This window comes from Brachyistius frenatus, unplaced genomic scaffold (assembly GCF_029030835.1).
Source record: "Brachyistius frenatus isolate BFR_SWC_R1_liver_20210118 unplaced genomic scaffold, ASM2903083v1 Contig_201, whole genome shotgun sequence".
NCBI classification, from domain to species: Eukaryota; Metazoa; Chordata; class Actinopteri; family Embiotocidae; genus Brachyistius; species Brachyistius frenatus.
Window position 1 is genome coordinate 214,985 of NW_027210800.1, and position 17,741 is coordinate 232,725.

Here is a 17,741-nt window from a genome sequence, read left to right on the forward strand (position 1 = left end):
AGTCTCACACAGAAGAGACGAAGTCGTTTGAAGTCGGAAGCACCAAAGTCCATTTGAATCTGACAAGTTAGTTGATTTGGAGGTTTTTTTTGTCTGTTGATGTAGAGAATAGCCTCTCCTGCCATGTCAGCAAATTTCTTTAAGCTTTAATATCCCTCCTGGCCTCGGGGTCCTCGGCTCACAGTGAGGTCTTATAATGAGGTGGCTGTGCCGATAAGGTCTCTCTCGCTGGACGAGAGGAATTCTCTCCAGCGAGAGCAGCCAACAATGACCTTCTTCTCATCTCCGGTAATAGGACCCAATTCTGCCTCCCGACTCGTGCACCCATGTATAATTCTGGCAATAATGCTGCAAAGAGTTTTATGCATTTGGAGAAAATCATATGACAAATTATTGCAATACTTTAAAACATAAAAAAGGCAAATTAAATTCATTACATATTTATAGCTGAGCCCGATTGATATATTGACTGATATTAAGGTATCGCAGATACACTGGTTTTGGCAAACATAGAACTTTTTTTTAACAGAACATCACGCAGAAAAAGTTACTTGGGGTAAATAAGAATCAAATATTATCCAAAATGTTTCATAACCATATTTGAGGGATACTTTCCCTACATACTTTCAACAAACATGCGCTTCACGATGGGGTCACATGAATATTTAGATGAATGGTCTGGGAACAGAGGACGTTTGTGACAAAGTCTGAGCTCATCCATTTAGAAAAAGTTGAGACATTTCACTGGATATGTGAAAATGTAATCAGCTTTTAACACTTCTGAAAATGCCAGGGGATCAGAAATTTGTCGAGATTCATGCCGTGGCATCTTGGATCTAAATTTCATCCATCTTACAGTTACTGAGATATTTCAGTCTGGACCAAAGACCAAAACCCTTTTGTTAAGTGCATTAATCCATGAATGACCACTTTTATATGATCTTATATAAGCATGTCAGACAATATGTGCCCTTATTCTCTCCTCTGGTTAATGTCTGCATAATGAACCCATGAGCCTCCGTCAGACAGCACCTGGTGCGTCCATCCGTGAACGGAGGCCACAGATGGCAGCACTCTTGCTAATTCTTCAATACTACACCCGCACACACAGTCAGAGGTGCGTGTTACAGCGTATAGTATGAGCTGCTGGTATCTACTGGTGCAGCCCAGTTTTGGAACAATAGTTCCTCTGAAGCTGGTATGTGGCCGATCGCTCACTCAGGTCATGAAAATGTGCCCGTCAAGCTGAGATAATTCGGTGCCCTTTTCCTGAACTCATCCTTTGGCATTGAACTACGGGTAAATGTACTAAAATAGATCACCTGAGCTGTAGACAGGTATGGTGATGGGGAAGGTTAAGCTACTGACTCCCCAGGTGGTACTGGTTTAAAAAGGTCCATCAACAACAGACGGTGGATTAAGTGTGCAGTTAAATAAAGATGATGTAAAGGGAATAATTAATGTTCCTTATCATTCAGCCACATAATGAATATGTGCAGAGACACCCTCCCTGAAGACTTTCAATCCAGTGCAGTTAGTTGAAACAACAAATACAGTAAGAAAAGGAGGAGGGGGGGTGTAATGTAGATAATTGAGGAGCAATTAGGTTAACCAGCCCAGTTTAAATGTCAGAACATCTGATAACAAGACTGGAGCTCGAGATGGAGCTGACATTTGCTTTTCTGGCAACTAGAAGGTGAGATGAGGAGAATGAGTCTGATGCTACAACCAATTAAATGTTTGATTCATGTGAACTACGTAAAATACAACTATGAAACGGGAGGGTGAGTCACAGCTTGGTCGATAATGACAACTTCAAGCATAGTAATGGTGGGTGGAAAGATTTGCCAATCTCCTTTGTTTTATTTTCATAAAGGAGTGGAAAAGTTGTAAAAAAAAAAAAATGATTAGACATAGATCAAAATCTAAAAGATTTAAAAGTAAAAAAAAAAAAAGACATATTAACATTTAAAGTCAAACATTTTAAAATGCAGTATATGACAGGAACATTTCCAGAAGAAGTGGTAGAAATTCTCCTTCAACAGTGTCTCTGTTTGTGTGACTGACGGTCTCATGGGGGAGTTGCAGTCGTCTTCTCGTCTCCCTGCATGGGAAGAATATCTGTGATCCAGTATTGGAACAGCGAAACGACTGCAGTGGTTTCCTCTAAAACACAAAGACACAGAGCGAAACATTTCAGTTACAGATGACAACACAATACCACAGGAACACTCAGTGTTTTCACCAAAGACACATACTTTGCTGTTGTACTTTCAGCACGAAATATCCAAAAATCTCCAGCGGGTGTTCAAATCTACTTCCTCCCCGTCTCCGTGTACACATTCATCCAAACACATCTTTCTCCCACCCGAGATGGAAGATTTATTTTTATTTTTTCTTGAAAAGTTAGAATTCAATTTAGTCTGAGCAGAAGGTAAAATGGACAATATAAAGGGGAGCAGTGAAGCCGATGTCATCCTTGAGAGGAACTCCAGGGTGCAGTAAAATGTGCTTAAAGGAAATCTGCTTCAGACCTGCAGTCAATTGATTGCCAATGTGCGGGTAGACCGAGTGGAGAGCTTTAGTGATTTCATTTGAGGGGTTTTAAAGCACACACGCACACGGATTAGCTCCTGCATGGCAGTGAATATGAGTTACATTAAAATACAAACAAGGTGGATGTTATAATCGGAAATATCAAATAATTAAACTTTTTTTTATACTGCAGCGATTCAAAAATGTGAAGTCAGACGCTTCAAAGCCTTCGCCTGAACTGCCAACATAGCAAAGACGAGTTAAGTGGAATAAAGCTTTATAAACCGCAGAGATTCATTCACAAATACTTCTGCTGTTCAGCTGAAGTTGGACGGATTCTCTTCTGCTCCTATTTAATCTGATGACACACTTCCATTAAAGAAGAGCAGCATTTTAAAACAGTGGGAGGGTGGTTGGGGTGTGTGTGTGGGTGGGTGGGTGGGGGGGATACAACCAAGGCCGCCTCTGTTGTTGTTCCTGCTCATGACATAACAAACCAGTGTTTACACGGTGTCGTCTTGGTGACAGCGAGATGCTGATTCGGTCCTGCTCTGAATCCCCTGCTGCTTTCTCTTAACTCTCACACGCACGTATTTGTGCAGCAAAGTCTCTGCTGATCTTATTACGCAACCAGATAACCAAAAAATGCACAAACACACACTCGATAGGTGAGAAAGCGTCTGGCGACCCGAGGCGTGTTTCGGCCGAGTTAAGACGAAATGAACAAGTTGAAACATGTTAGTTAACTTATGATGGGGGTCACCTGGGCGTGAGGTGGACAGGACCAGCTCTAGTATGTACAGGTAAAGGCCGATGAAGGAAAGTAAGGGCAGGTATACTCGGGGAAGAATCCAGCAGGACGAGGCGAGGAAAAAAAAACAACCTCTCCTGCATTTCTCCTTCGATAACAAACTCAGAACTAACTTAGAAAATAGGATTCTAACTGTCGATGTTTTGACTGACCTGCAGACATGGAGGTATTGTCGTTGAGTTCCTTCAGTGCCTTTTCTAATTTCTGTGTGTCCTTGTGTTGAACAAAGGCTTTGAGGCTGTGCAGCTGCTTCAGGACAGAGTTTGGCTTGGATCCGCTGGCTATGCTGCCCAGAAGGTCATCCACTGCAGCAGACAGGCGAGGGACCTTCACATGCACTGAGGCTGGAGGAGCACAGGAAGTGAGAGGTGTTGGACAAATAAAGGCATCGACATCAAATTTCATATTTTGTACCATATTAAAAAAGACTGTAAAATGCTTATTTAAAATCATTACTTGAATAAGTTTTGCCAACAATATACTTCATTTTCCTCATTCAACCTCACAGACCTGCTCCAGCACCCCCACCACTCAGAACCAAGCCCCGGACCCAGGGGGGCCAGAGCAGTCTGCGGAGCTGCCCGCTGCCTCTGGAACTCTCCACCCAAACACATCCGAGACGGCACGAATCCGTCCACATTCAAAATCTCCACCAAAAACTATGACTACCGAATTAAATGTCTTACTATTGTTATTAAACAATTTGAAAACTGTGACCCGTCTCTGCACCAGAGACTTCCAGTTGAAACCTGTCCTAACTTAAATAGTGATCAAATAATTCAATCGTTCTTTGAGATTTTCCAAATGTTATTAAACCGAATGGATTAAATTCTGATTGTCAAACAAGTCAATTCATGATGTTGTTTAAAAAAAAAGATATCCACTGTTTTACAGCTGCAACGGTGTCAGCTACAGAAAACCTGATGACGAGCACATGTCAACACCGTGTTACGCTCACCGGTAACCAGGGGAAACCAAAACTCTGCAATGCAGGTTTTGGTCTTTTTATCTGTTACTGTTTCACTGATGCTGTTTTCTTCTACTTCTGTTCAGTTAACGCTTCCACTGACTCATCGTATCTCAAAAACAGCACAGATGTTCTGTGGCATAATAAATTCAGGTTTTCAGTTTTTATGAACACACTATCAGCGTTTGGCAGAATTTAATGATGTGCTTGTAAACTTCATCTGTAAAACAGATAAGAAAATGAATAAATATCAAAACATGTTTACGGCAGGGTTGCTGAATTTCAAAACACAACAGTGAGCATTAATAATAACTACAGTGCAGTGTTTGTCCAGAAAGATCGAAGGGTTCATACTTACAATCTGACATATAGATTTCCATTGTTGTCTTCAAGAAGTCGGACACTTGAGCAGCTCCTTCCTCCTCCTCCTCCTCCTCCTCCTCCTCTTTTCGGTAGGTGAACTCCAGCGCGGCGGCCCGTGTGATCAGTCCCATGGAGAGCAGCTTCTCTTTGTGTCGTTTCTTCTTCAGCTTCCTCTTCTTGTTCTTGCTAATGCGTTCCCCTCCCTCATCCACAGGAGTCCGGCTCTGACCTGCGCCGGGCTCCCCATCTTTCTCAGAGACTTGATGAAGGGCTGGCTTCCTCTTCCTCCTCCTCCTCCTCCTCTTTTGTTCTTCCGCCTCGTCGTCTTGATCCGGTTCCTCACTGCTCTCCTCTACGAACAACAACAGGGGAAACATTTGATTAGTTTGCAGACATTGTTAAACTTAATAAAAAATACTTTGCAACACCTTGTTTTACATCGATATGACGACACCCGCCGAGGCTCCGTAGGAGGAAACTGATGAGAGGACGTCCGTGTTGGAGGTGTAAGACGGAGGTGGGAACGTTCCCGTATTTGGGAATGTGCGTTAGCGTCATCGTTCTGGATTCAAGTTGTCGACGACTGGATCTCTTACTTCCACTGTTTCTACACTTCCTCTCTGAGTCCTTCAGACAGGCTGCAACCGTAGGAGGTTTGAAACCCGGTAGTGTCCAACATTGTGATCATTGCAATCACTGCACTGGCTGATTCTCCAAATTAGATCCTCCCTCTTTTCTGCTGATTGCATGCTAATCAGCCAAATCAGCTGGTGCGGTCTGATTGAAACAAGACAATAAAATCTGAGATGTCCGTGCTGCTGGTTACAATTTCCCTCATTTTGAATCCAGCAGTGTGGATGACTAAAGATGAAGTCAAAGATCGAAGAGAAGTCGTTGCTAATTTTGATCACAACCAAAGAGGTGATGGTTTTGGTGCAATTTGTTTGTTTGTTAGCAGAATTACAAAAAAACTACCGTCCCGATTTTCATGAAACTTGGTAGACGGGTGTAGGACGGGCCGAGGAAGAGCCCGCTAATGTTTGGAGTGAATCTGAATCAGCAGGCACATCCACACATTATTTAACACCGTTATTAACATTGCGAGCATTTGGTCAACTATATGCATTACATCTTAAAATCCAGTGAAAACAAATTCTAGAAATATGATGACTCGATATCACAACCCACCTTCACAGGTGTACTGGGAAAAATAAAAAAATAAAATCATCCCCGGACTTGTCCGCTCGGACTCACGCTCCCATGCACACACAGAGAAGACGAATACAACTGGATGGATTTGATGATAATCAACGGGATCTATCCCAGTATTCCCAATGGTCCCACTGTGGAATACTCGGGGACAGTGGTTTCATATGGGAACTGTATTTATTCATAACTGCAGCATCGGCACACTTATATAGACATATATCGTGGATGTGATTGTAAATTGGCATATTATAGATGTGTGGACTGCTGGCTTTGCAAGTATTTTAACATGTTGTTGACAGTCTTGCTCAAATCTCGGTAGTCCTGTGAGAGCAAGGAGATCTTTCCAAGAACACGTACAAATACGCAATATTTACACAAATTTTCATGCTCTCTTGGAGTACATTAAAATGAACCGGAGTACTTCGCATCAATATGTTGCTCCTTGAAGAAAGGTGAAATTTCTCAAGCTTAAATGCACTTCTTAACTAGCCACATCTTCCACACAGTAGATATCAAGTTATTGATAAAACAATGAATAAATATCACACCTCAGTCTGCTAACTTTAGAGACTGTAGTTGCTGTCGTGCTTCCATAATATCATATTGACAGCTTTATTAACCGATATGAAACCCGAATCCAAGCTGACCTTAAACGGCACTCTGGATTGCAATTCCCTTGAAGGCTCACTACCCATTAAATCAAAATGTGTTCAATTAGGAACTGTTACACTGACGGATACCATTAATCAAACTTAACCTTGTCATCCCTTCCAGCAGCTACCCTCAAAAGAAAAGCCAACAAATCTCTTTCACTTCACTTAGGGAAAGCAGAAGTTTGTCAGGTGGAGGAAGGTCTGCATTTAGGAAGCTGATGAGTGCAGAGGCATGTGTAATGAGCTGGGGCTTTTATTACAGCCTGATGGCAAAATAAACAGTCTTTAAACGATGCATAGCAACTGCAAGGCGTGCGACTTAACCCTGAATTACGCTGCCTGACATCTCGATTGGTCAGGAGGTCACGACCATTTTTAACTCCCAACTTGCAGCAATAAGAGGTCATTATCTCCGAGAGAAGTTACACAAGTTTATCCTGAGAAACACATTCAATAGACAGATCTGCGTGGAAACAGAGTCACTCATCTGCACTGTGTTTAAGTCCTCCTCAGTTAGAAGACAATTGATTTTCACTGCCTGTTTCTCATAACTAGAGAGGTGGAGGCACAAAGAGTCACTTCTCCACTAAAGAGAGCCGAGCTGGTGAAACTTCATTCATAAATCTCCCCTGCCTTTATGGTGCACAGCGCGAGCCTGTAAATGCCAGATTATGGTTGTCTTACCAGCTGGGTCCTCGGCACTATTTATGCTTTCTAGCTGGGGGGGACCGAAAGATTCCTCTGGATGTATTCTGTAGTCTGCGGGAGGAGGAAGAGCCGTGTACATCCGCCGGCCCGGGTTGGCCGCACTCTCCGTCTTCCCTGCGTCTCCTAAAACAAACATGGAAGGAAATGAAATCCAAATAAAGAGCACGAGTGTGGCAACGACTGCGCGTGTTTGCCGTGTGAACGTGATCTTACCGAACGCTGTGCCCTCTCCAGGAGATTCTCTTTTCACACGTGTTTTTGTGGCTCGGGCCTCCACCATGCGCGCTGGGCCGTCTTCTGTCACCAATGTGGGAGTAGCAGGGTAAAGTTTCTGGAGTACTTTTGATTGAAACACTAAATAAAAGAAAAAAAAAAAAACAATGACATCATCATCTATTAATCTTATACAATAGACTCTATTGCAGGTTAATATCTGTTAATTTAAAGCAAATCAAAAGTAGACTTTATGGATGTGAGCCACTCCAAATGTATTTCTGACATATTCTGTATACGAGTGGCAAAATGTCCTCGAAATTTGAGTTAAGTTTGTGATATAAATTCAGAGAAGGAGGATCTAGTTTGGGAGAAGAACCTATTTCACTGTAAACAGCAATTTAAGTGGAAATAAAAGTGCCAGTTCTCCTCTCATTCACATGTTGGTGTGTTTATCAGCTGCTACAGCAAATCACTGAATTAAGTGTTATATTCTAAAAAAAAAAAAGGTATGCACACAATAAGACAAAATTACAAAGTATGCATACAATACAAAATAGGATAGATAAAAAAAAGTTTTTGAAAATGTATTAAAAAAAAGACCAATGAATAAATAAACACACCAATTATATACACATAAATAAATAAATAAATAAATAAATAAATGCGAAGTGTTGTCCACGATCGATGTCCAACATTATTGTGCAGTTAACTTTAATGAAGAATTCCCCTGGCTTAATCAATAATATCAATCAATCAATCAATTAATCAATCAATCAATCAATCAATCAATCCATTGAACAGAGAAAAGCAGCAGGAACCAGGTGAGCCTCCCGAAGTGCACCCTGGGAAATGCAGTATTCTGAGGTCATTATGAATCGCCCAGATAACCTGATATTAAGAGGGCAGGTAGCTGGTGTGAGATGTGCAGTATAAATGTGGGAGACAAGTACTGAGTACCAGTGAGAGTACAGGTGAGAGTACAGGTGAGTGAGTACTAGTGAGAGTACTGGTGAGAGTACCGGTGAGAGTACCGGTGAGTGAGTACTAGTGAGAGTACTGGTGAGAGTACCGGTGAGAGTACCGGTGAGAGTACCGGTGAGAGTACCAGTGAGAGTACAGGTGAGAGTACAGGTGAGAGAGTACCAGTGAGAGTACAGGTGAGAGAGTACCGGTGAGAGTACAGGTGAGTGAGTACCAGTGAGAGTACCAGTGAGAGTACAGGTGAGAGTACCGGTGAGAGTACAGGTGAGAGTACCGGTGAGTGAGTACCGGTGAGTGAGTACCGGTGAGAGTACCGGTGAGAGTACCAGTGAGAGTACCAGTGAGAGTACCAGTGAGAGTACCAGTGAGAGTACAGGTGAGAGTACAGGTGAGAGTACCGGTGAGAGTACAGGTGAGAGTACCGGTGAGAGTACAGGTGAGAGTACCAGTGAGAGTACAGGTGAGAGTACAGGTGAGAGTACCGGTGAGAGTACAGGTGAGAGTACCGGTGAGTGAGTACCAGTGAGAGTACCAGTGAGAGTACAGGTGAGAGTACCGGTGAGTGAGTACCGGGCCGGCCTCCTCCTTGCATTGGATGTACACATTATCCCGCCTGAGTACTCTCACCTGTACTCTCACCAGTACTCTCACCAGTACTCTCACCTGTACTCTCACCAGTACTCTCACCTGTACTCTCACCAGTATTCTCACCAGTACTCTCACCTGTACTCTCACCAGTACTCTCACCTGTACTCTCACCAGTACTCTCACCAGTACTCTCACCTGTACTCTCACCTGTACTCTCACCAGTACTCTCACCTGTACTCTCACCAGTACTCTCACCTGTACTCTCACCTATACTCTCACCTGTACTCTCACCAGTACTCTCACCTGTACTCTCACCAGTACTCTCACCTGTACTCTCACCTATACTCTCACCTGTACTCTCACCAGTACTCTCACCTGTACTCTCACCAGTACTCTCACCTGTACTCTCACCTATACTCTCACCTGTACTCTCACCAGTACTCTCACCAGTACTCTCACCTGTACTCTCACCAGTACTCTCACCTGTACTCTCACTGGTACTCTTACCAGTACTCTCACCTGTACTCTCACCAGTACTCTCACCTGTACTCTCACCAGTACTCTCACCTGTACTCTCACCTGTACTCTCACCAGTACTCTCACCAGTACTCTCACCTGTACTCTCACCTGTACTCTCACCTGTACTCTCACTGGTACTCTTACCCCGTGTTGCGCACGTGCGTTTGTTTACGTCGCCAGAAAACTACTTAACGCGAGACTTGGCCGGCTCGCGAGCTAACGAGCTAACGAGTCGCACGCAGCACGTGTCTTGGTGCGAGAGCTCAAATGTTCGTGGAGACTTGGCGGAGCTCACCTGCTTTCCTCTGCGTCATGTCGACACATCCAGCTGAGCCGAAGCGAGGAGGACACAAACTTCAATGCTGCAGACGGCTGGGCATTATTAAGCTATCAAGCTAGCCGAGTTAAGTAGCTGTTTAAAGTGAGGTCGCGTGTTCACGTCGAGCACCGGAGATTTAACACGTAGTGACTTAAAGGACGTTTAACGGCGCCTGACAGACCAGAATAACCCCGGACCTCCAGCTGCACTCTCCAACCGCTACGACCGAAACACATTATGGTTCCGCCTCTGGCAAACGGAGAGCCAGACCTCGCTTCCGCTGCCAAAGTCCATTCAAACTCGCGCCAAATTAAATTGGACTTGCTTTTCAAAAGCGATAAGTGCCCCACAAATCGAATATCAATATATTCCCTGGATCAGGCAAACCCACTTTTTTAATTCGGCATATGTATCACCCTTGTTTAATACAATATTAAGAATATAACAGGCCGCAATCTTTGACACCGACTACAGTGTGTATCGATGGGATGGACTGAGGGAATAATAAGTGCAGATTTGCATCACAGACAGTTTTAGAAAGGTTGGACGAATTAAACTATGACTACGGCTTCTTATTAAAACGCCCCCAGGTCACCTGAGCCGGACAGTCGTACCGCCAAACAATCAGAGTTCATGTCATTTGAAGCTCGAGTTCAGTTGCCAACTTTCTGAAGTGTGATGCATCGAGCTACAGCGCCCCGTGTGGTTGGATCCGGTAATAACAGCTGTTTCGGGCGTGCGCACACCGTGCCAGCTGTAGGACGGGGTGGAGGCGAGATGAGAATACTGAGCAGGCACCTCATGGCTCAGCATCAGCACCGGGCTGAGGTAACATTTGCGCACCCATCAAACTTGGCTTGGGACCTCAGCATGTGAACGGGCTTTGCAGGAGGAGGATCCACCTAGAATGTCAGCTCTGAAGAAGGTAATTCCTCCTCTTTCTTTTCTTAATCTTTCAGCACACATTAAACTCCTAAAATATGACATGCAGGAAATATATATATATATTTGTATATATATATATATATATATATTTATACAGTGAATGAGAAGATGCATGCAGTAATGAGATATGGGTGTGTGTTTAAGCAGTTTGGTTGCAGGATGTTCTTAGTTATGTAAGTGAATCAGACTTTTAGGCTATTGGCTTTTTCAGTGTAAAATCTTCCATCATTATTAAAACTATATTAAGTGAACAAATTTATTTTGTCACGATCAGCAATCACAATTTCTTCATCACTTTTGGATAACATTTATTCACCATTTATCTGCTGTAGCTCATGCATGTCATCCCACTTACGTTTATCCCCACGGAGGAGGTTAAAATAAGGAGCATTTCAGGCAGAACAAAGCCCTCTTGGCTTCGTCTAACTTCTCAGATGCATGTTATGTCAGGTTTGATCTCCCCCAGACTCCTCCTTTTGTGCACTGTCACGTAATACTGTATGTGCCATGCGGACTGGAGTCTCTGTGGGTGGATGAGCTTCACTGACTGTGTCTGACAAAAGCCCAAGCCCAGCGCTGGCAACCCTGAATGAGACTGGAGCTCCATACAGCTTAACAAAAGAAGGCATTGGAGGAGTTGTAGGTTTTGTAGGAATCAAGAAAACTACACAGATTTGTATAAACATGTTACATAATACCTTGCAGTGAACAAGGCGTTGAGCAGCGTTTGCACAATTCTCACAATCCCTCAGATTAATCAAAGACTGGGACATGTACTCCTGTGAATGATGCAGAAATCAGCCTCTTTTGCTGTTGGGGAAATTGCAAGATAAGAACAAGTCACCTGCCTCTTTGTGTAGAAACCTTGTCATCACTGTTAGTTGTACACGGACAAATTGTGTTGTTTGGGATTCAGTGCGGTTGCAAGTATTGATGTCTCAGCGCCAATAGATTCCCACGATTGAGCGACACAAATAAGAAAGGAAGTTGTAAAGAAAGCCTGCTTCACCAAATCCACAGCAAAGTATGCCGTACTCAGCACATACTGTGAGTGACAAAGTGCTGGCTGCCAGCTCTCATAGTCAGACATCATAATCACAGAGGTGCTAAAAATAGGGGAATATATTCATTGACATGCTTTAGAAGCTCTACGGAGTTATTACTGTTCAACCCTGTGGTTAGAAGTTTTACCAAGATGCTCCTCTGCTGTACTTGTACCGTGTTCAATAATACAAAAACCCTTTTATTTTTAGACAGTAGTGGTCAGCCAGCCTTACGTCAATGACACAGCTGTTTGGGTGAGATCTGGATGTATAAAATATGGACTTGAAAGGTTGTGCATTGCATAGTTGTCCATATATAGAAAATGCATCTCTGAATGTTTTATTTGGGGTTTTAGAAAAGTGTCCCGTGTTCAATATGCATATGTAGCCTGTCTATACCCAGAAGAAGGGCAACCAGTGGGTGGACAGGTGGCAGGTGGCAGGTGAGAAATGCATGTCACCGCTGTAAGTCCTTATGTGACTGGAAAATAAATGACCTGTCACTTACCAGCTTCAGGGGGCCCCACCTTTTACCTCATCTGCATCACCACCTCTGTGTAACCAGGCGACTGCACACTCTTTCAATGAAAGCCTGATGATTCAGAGGAGATGGAGAAATCTTTACTCGTACTACCAGGCAATTTCTGTGCTTAAAAAGAAGAGAGCTTAATTCAAAGCTGCCGCATGCGTTAAACGAATAAAGGACAAGAAAAGAAATAATTGGAAAAGTGACATTATTTTCCCTTAGAAGCACTTGAAGAAATTGAATAGCTTTTTTCAGGATATTTCTAAGGCTGCCGTCAAACTGCTCGCAGGGAGAAGCACACGCCCACGCAGACTGAAGAGTCGTCAACGGGAGGCATGTGTGGACTTTGGCTTCTCGGCAGTGACACGATCGGGCTCTCGTAATCAATTTGAAGATGCACAGCAAACCCGAAACACTGCATTTATGTGAGCGGTGATGTCATCCCGGTGCAGAGGAGCAGCGGTGAATGTAGACAGCCTGACTAAAAGTAAATGTTGAAACCTTCAGCCGGCTCTTTTCTTATTCATGTAGTCACCGGTACAGATGTGTTTCTGCCTTCTCCCTCCATGTCCTGTTCTTCTTGTCCTTCATCTCTCTCACTTTAATACTTTCTCCTGCTGCCGTACTCTCTCTCCTTCTGTTTGTGTCTTCCTCTCTTTTTAGGCCTCTATTCATTCTGCTATAAATGTCCCCCTGCATCTGTAACTGTTTGGCTTCGGTGGTGGGATGCAGGCGAAGTCTGGGGTGGAGGGGGGACAGGACACTACTTTATGAATCTAATAATGCATGAGATCCAAGTGTATGTGTGTGTGTGAGTGGTTATCGGTGCAACTTGTGTACAAAGCAGTTTATCATGTTTGCGCTGTGGAGGGAACAGATGTGGCGGGTTGGTGTCGCTGCATCCTGCTGGTGTTGCTGTAATGCAATAGCTGCAGGCTGCATTAGGAATGCATCTGGAACCTTTCTCTCTTATACAGTAGTAAATACAGACACTTTGATACCACCCTGTAATATCAATAGTGATGATGAGTTTACCAAGTGACCTGTGTCGGCCAGATCGGTTCATCTTCCTCCGTTTGCTGTCCTTGTGTCACGTCAGCTGCATGTCTTTAAAACCCTTTGACGAGGCACAAAAGGAAATCGTCTCGTGGTCTAAGTGGGATCATACATTTGTTCCTGAAGGCTGTGCACTTTAATGCTCTATCAAAATGTCAAATCTGATCTTCATGCAAGTGGAAGAGCCCGTACAATTTGAAATGTGCTTGACCTTGAAGAACCGTCGTCCTAATATCAATAATGTCAGCGAAAGGCCTTTTTATAACTTTAAATTGAGCCATGAACTTGCATTTATCCGCTAAATAAAACAGCCCAAATTAATGAAGGACCATGAAGGGAGGATTTGTGACTGGAGCAAGTGTAAGAGATTTGATTAAGCTCCAGAGAATAGTTAAGAGCTTTTATTGCCCTAATGTCTTCAGGCTGTTTAATGTACATCTTTACCACACCACATGATTTTGCAGTAAAAGCCTGAAATCAGAGGCCTTTGATGCAGTATGCTGCTCCTGCCATGTTTTCACCTTTGGAGAGTTAGAGTCCAAGAGCTCAGTGGTGAAATTATAAATGAAGCATGAGAAAGCTTCCCTCATCCCTGCTGTGAGAAGGATATTTCTGATATTGATGATGAAATTTGGAGCTACATTGTATGAGCAAACATCGCAGATTCAAGGAAACCGAGTACACCGGGGAGAGTTGAGAAATTTGAGGTGGATTAAAATAAGCAGAAGCAAATCTTTCTTTTCTAAGCGGTTTCATGATCATCTTCAGGAGCGGCACATTGTTTGCTCTGATCTGTTCATTGTAGAATATTATTTCTGCTGGTCTTTCTGACATCTTACTGGCTGACTCACTCACCCTGTTTTTTCCTTAAATCCCAGATCTTTGGTGTGTTCATTACCAGACTGCTCCTGCAGACTGATCTCTACGTGCTCTCGCCCTGTATTTCATGTAAAGGTGTCAAAACATCCATATCAGGCTTTGACCTTCATCCAACCCTGCAAACACATCGCTGCACTTTGCACCCGTTGTCTTTGCACGAGTGTCTGGAGGGCGTTTCAGCTTCATTTACATGCCTTGCCATTTCCCTGCTGGTGCGTATTCAAAAGAGGTGAAGGTCACATGAACTTTGCTGTACTGTGTCCTCCATCAATGTTAATTTATTAACTGAAAAAAATAAGACTTTCTTGAGGGATATCTGTCAGCTTGAGATTGTAGGAAAATTAATTTGCATGTTTTTCATTTGACAGTGAAAGTTGCTCATAAAGCTTCTAAAGTAGTAAAATTATGGAAAATGTACTGTTGAATTTTAGTTTTGTTCATTTGGAAGTTACAAAGTGGATAAGTGAATCAAAATAAATGTCTTAAAATGTAAACGATTTGTGATGATATCACAGAGCCCCGAGCTCATTCTATTCATTTATGTTATTATTATCATTATTATTTGTTACTAAAGCTTGACAAAAGCAAAATGAGATGTAAATTGAACTGCCTATTTATATTGAAAAATTAGGGATCCTACAATTATACAAATGATCAATAGAACAAAGTGCCGTTCATCACAGTCTCATATTAAATACTGGCAATGTGAAACCAATTATTTGTTCCTGACATTGTGGAGTTATTTCAACTCGTCTCTATAGCCGGCCTTCGTTTGTTGTGTAGTTCACGTCAACTTCATTACATTGGAAGGTGTTTCGAATAATTTGTCTGTTCGTGTGTCATAACTGCTGTAACTTTACACCACAGCGTTTCATGGCTCGACTGGAAGGCAGCAGACAGAACTCAGGCGGACTAGAGGAGCTTTGAAATGCACTGAAGTCGCTCCGCTTCCTGTCCGTCCGCTCAGATCTCCATCAGCCCACCAAGAGTTCCACTCTACCCTCCGCAGCAGGCACCAAGATATCCTATTATACACTGCCACTTCTGATAATTGCTTGTACCCAGCAGCAGCAGCAGCAGCAGCAGTAGTAGTAGTGTGTGTGTGTGTGTGTGTGTGTGTGTGTGTGTGTGTGTGTGTGTGTGTGTGTGTGTGTGTGTGTGTGTGTGTGTGTCTCTGCTGTGGTGAAACCGGGCCGTGCCGCCCCGAGACTCAGATCACGTGCAGAACCGTTAAATGAACCCGGCACACCGGAGCTTCACTTGTTTGGAGGCATTTGCTCCAAAGTGGCGGACGGATAGGTCGACGGGGTTTGTGCCCCTCGTAGAAGTTCAACAACGACTCTGACTTGTGTCGTTGACCTTTTTGAATTTTTGCTTTTATGAGCATCAGTTTATGCAGGAGTTCAATTATGAAGTCTGTCTCTCATCATCATTCTCCTCGGTCTCATGAGGCAGGCTCCATCAAACAGTAGACAAAACGATCTCCCAGACAAATGGATTTCCAGGGTAAAAGTAATCAGTGCTTTCATGTTGGGGGTAATTTTCAGAGAGCTGATATCAGAGAGGAAAGTTTCTTCCCGGACTCAAATGGTGTGTGACTCACCTGAGTTGGCCTGTCTGATTGTGCATCTCCGTTAATGAGCATGCATTTGGTTGTTTCTTTCCTCTGCTGCAAATGCCTCAACAGCCTTTGTGTGTCTCTGTGAAAGCAGATTTGTAGCTCCTGCTTTGTCGGAGACGTGAAACTATATTTAATCCAACGACCATAAAAACTGCAAAAAGCCTTTTTTTTTCTGATCACACCAAAACCTTCTGAAAATCCTAAATTAATGCCGTAGTGAGTTTCTAAGTGCTTCTTGCTATTTTAGCCTAAAAGCTCAACAATCCCATGTTTATTATTTGAGTGCTACTGTACGAGTTTCTACTATAAGGTAATGTCATAAAACACACGCTTGTCATGTGTCTTCAGTGTTCTCCTCACATTCCTCTCTGGAGTACACAAAACAAAAGATTCCTCAATCAGCACTTTTCTATCTAACCTGCTTTACAATCAGATATCTGGACTGTGTTTCACCCCATCCTGCATGTCGTGTGAAATATAGATGCAGCCTGGTGATAAATGTTCAGAGTTGACAATTGTTGGAAACATCTCCTGCTTTTGAAGTCTTTAATGGTCTCCACTGAATATTTATTCTTGCAGCCTCAGACCACATGAGAAAGGCAAGTCGTCCTATTGGACGAGCACGACAGCCGATGGAGCTTCTTATTAACTCGCTGCCTCGGTGGGGTTTGAAGACTCATTCACAAGATTAGACTCTGCTTGTCTTTGAAGATGTGTTTTTCTTTTCATGCTTCTCCAATGACTGCAACAGAAACCTAAATTTGTTTTTCAAATTAAATGACTGATTTACTGGGTTATTATAGTTAATTAGGCTTTGATAGGATGGAGGTTACTTATTTCATGTGTGGCAGGTTTTAGTATGAAATCAGACTATTTGATGGAAACCAGCTATTCAAATCTGAGTAATCTTCGACGACCAGTCTGTAAAAATACCCGAAACATCAAACCGGATTCTGCTCTGTTTTTGTATCTCCAGTTGTCCCAGCTATATGTGTCCATGGGATTGTCCTGGTGTGTTGTAAGTCTGTCTTGTTGAAACATGGTGACATAAATCCTCCCTTGTGCTCATCCCAACACGAGCTTAAAAAGACAAAACGGCTGCCTAACGCATTTTCGTATGCAGAATTAGACACCTTGCTTTCAGACTCCAATCCTTTTAAAGCGTAAATGAGAGGCGGCGACGAGAGCGTCGCCGACAGCTCGTTTTCCAGACGCCTCCAGCACACGTCTCTGCCAGCCAGCAGCAGCCGTTATATCGGTACATCATGCAGCTGTTTGAGTTATTACAAACCAATTATTGTGTCATCAACTCTGAAGAGCTATCAGTCGGTGTCTACCACATAACTTTCATATCCACTTGTTTACCGAGTAGGAGTCTGCAGAACCTTGATTACACCGCATGCACCGCAGTAATATAATGTAAAACAGTTGAAATGAGAAGAGCCTGAGTCGCACATGAAAATCACTACAGCAACAAATGCAGTTTCTCAGTCCTGTAATCAGGGTCTGCAGTGTAGTTTTCACACAGAAAATAACAGGTTTATTCTCTACAATAACTTTTCAAGAAACATCTAAATAAGTTTAATCAAAATGCTTTTTTTTGGTACTCGATATTAACTTTAATGTTTGGTGAACTTTTAGCATTTCAGCAGCTGTTTAAAACCTTTTTGTTGCCAATCTACGTGCCTGTATTTTCTTTAACCTTTGTAACAATGCAATTTCAATGCAAATTCAAAATCACAAATAGAGATACGCACAAATGGAAATCCATAGTTTACACTTATATGAACTATACTCTACTT

At 42.9% G+C, this 17,741-nt stretch overlaps 2 protein-coding genes across 5 annotated transcripts in view; one reads left to right on the top strand and one right to left on the bottom strand.

Annotated features, from left to right (window-relative positions):
- Positions 1 to 343: 343 nt before the first annotated feature.
- Positions 344 to 10,134, bottom strand: erich1 (glutamate rich 1). The gene is made up of 6 exons (XM_069718900.1): positions 9,846 to 10,134; positions 7,460 to 7,600; positions 7,223 to 7,369; positions 4,672 to 5,028; positions 3,499 to 3,690; positions 344 to 2,166 (listed from the first exon to the last, which is right to left on the bottom strand). The coding sequence occupies exons 1-6, from the start codon at positions 9,862 to 9,864 to the stop codon at positions 2,072 to 2,074; spliced, it is 951 nt and encodes a 316-aa protein (XP_069575001.1). The 5' UTR covers positions 9,865 to 10,134; the 3' UTR covers positions 344 to 2,071.
- Positions 10,135 to 10,470: 336 nt separating this feature from the next.
- Positions 10,471 to 17,741, top strand: part of dlgap2a (discs, large (Drosophila) homolog-associated protein 2a) — a 133,295-nt gene continuing 126,024 nt past the window's right edge. For all 4 annotated transcript variants that reach the window (XM_069718893.1, XM_069718894.1, XM_069718896.1 and 1 more), the window contains exon 1: positions 10,471 to 10,794. In XM_069718893.1, the coding sequence (XP_069574994.1) occupies positions 10,777 to 10,794 (18 nt within the window). In that variant the 5' untranslated portion in view covers positions 10,471 to 10,776. The remainder of the gene's footprint in view (positions 10,795 to 17,741) is intronic.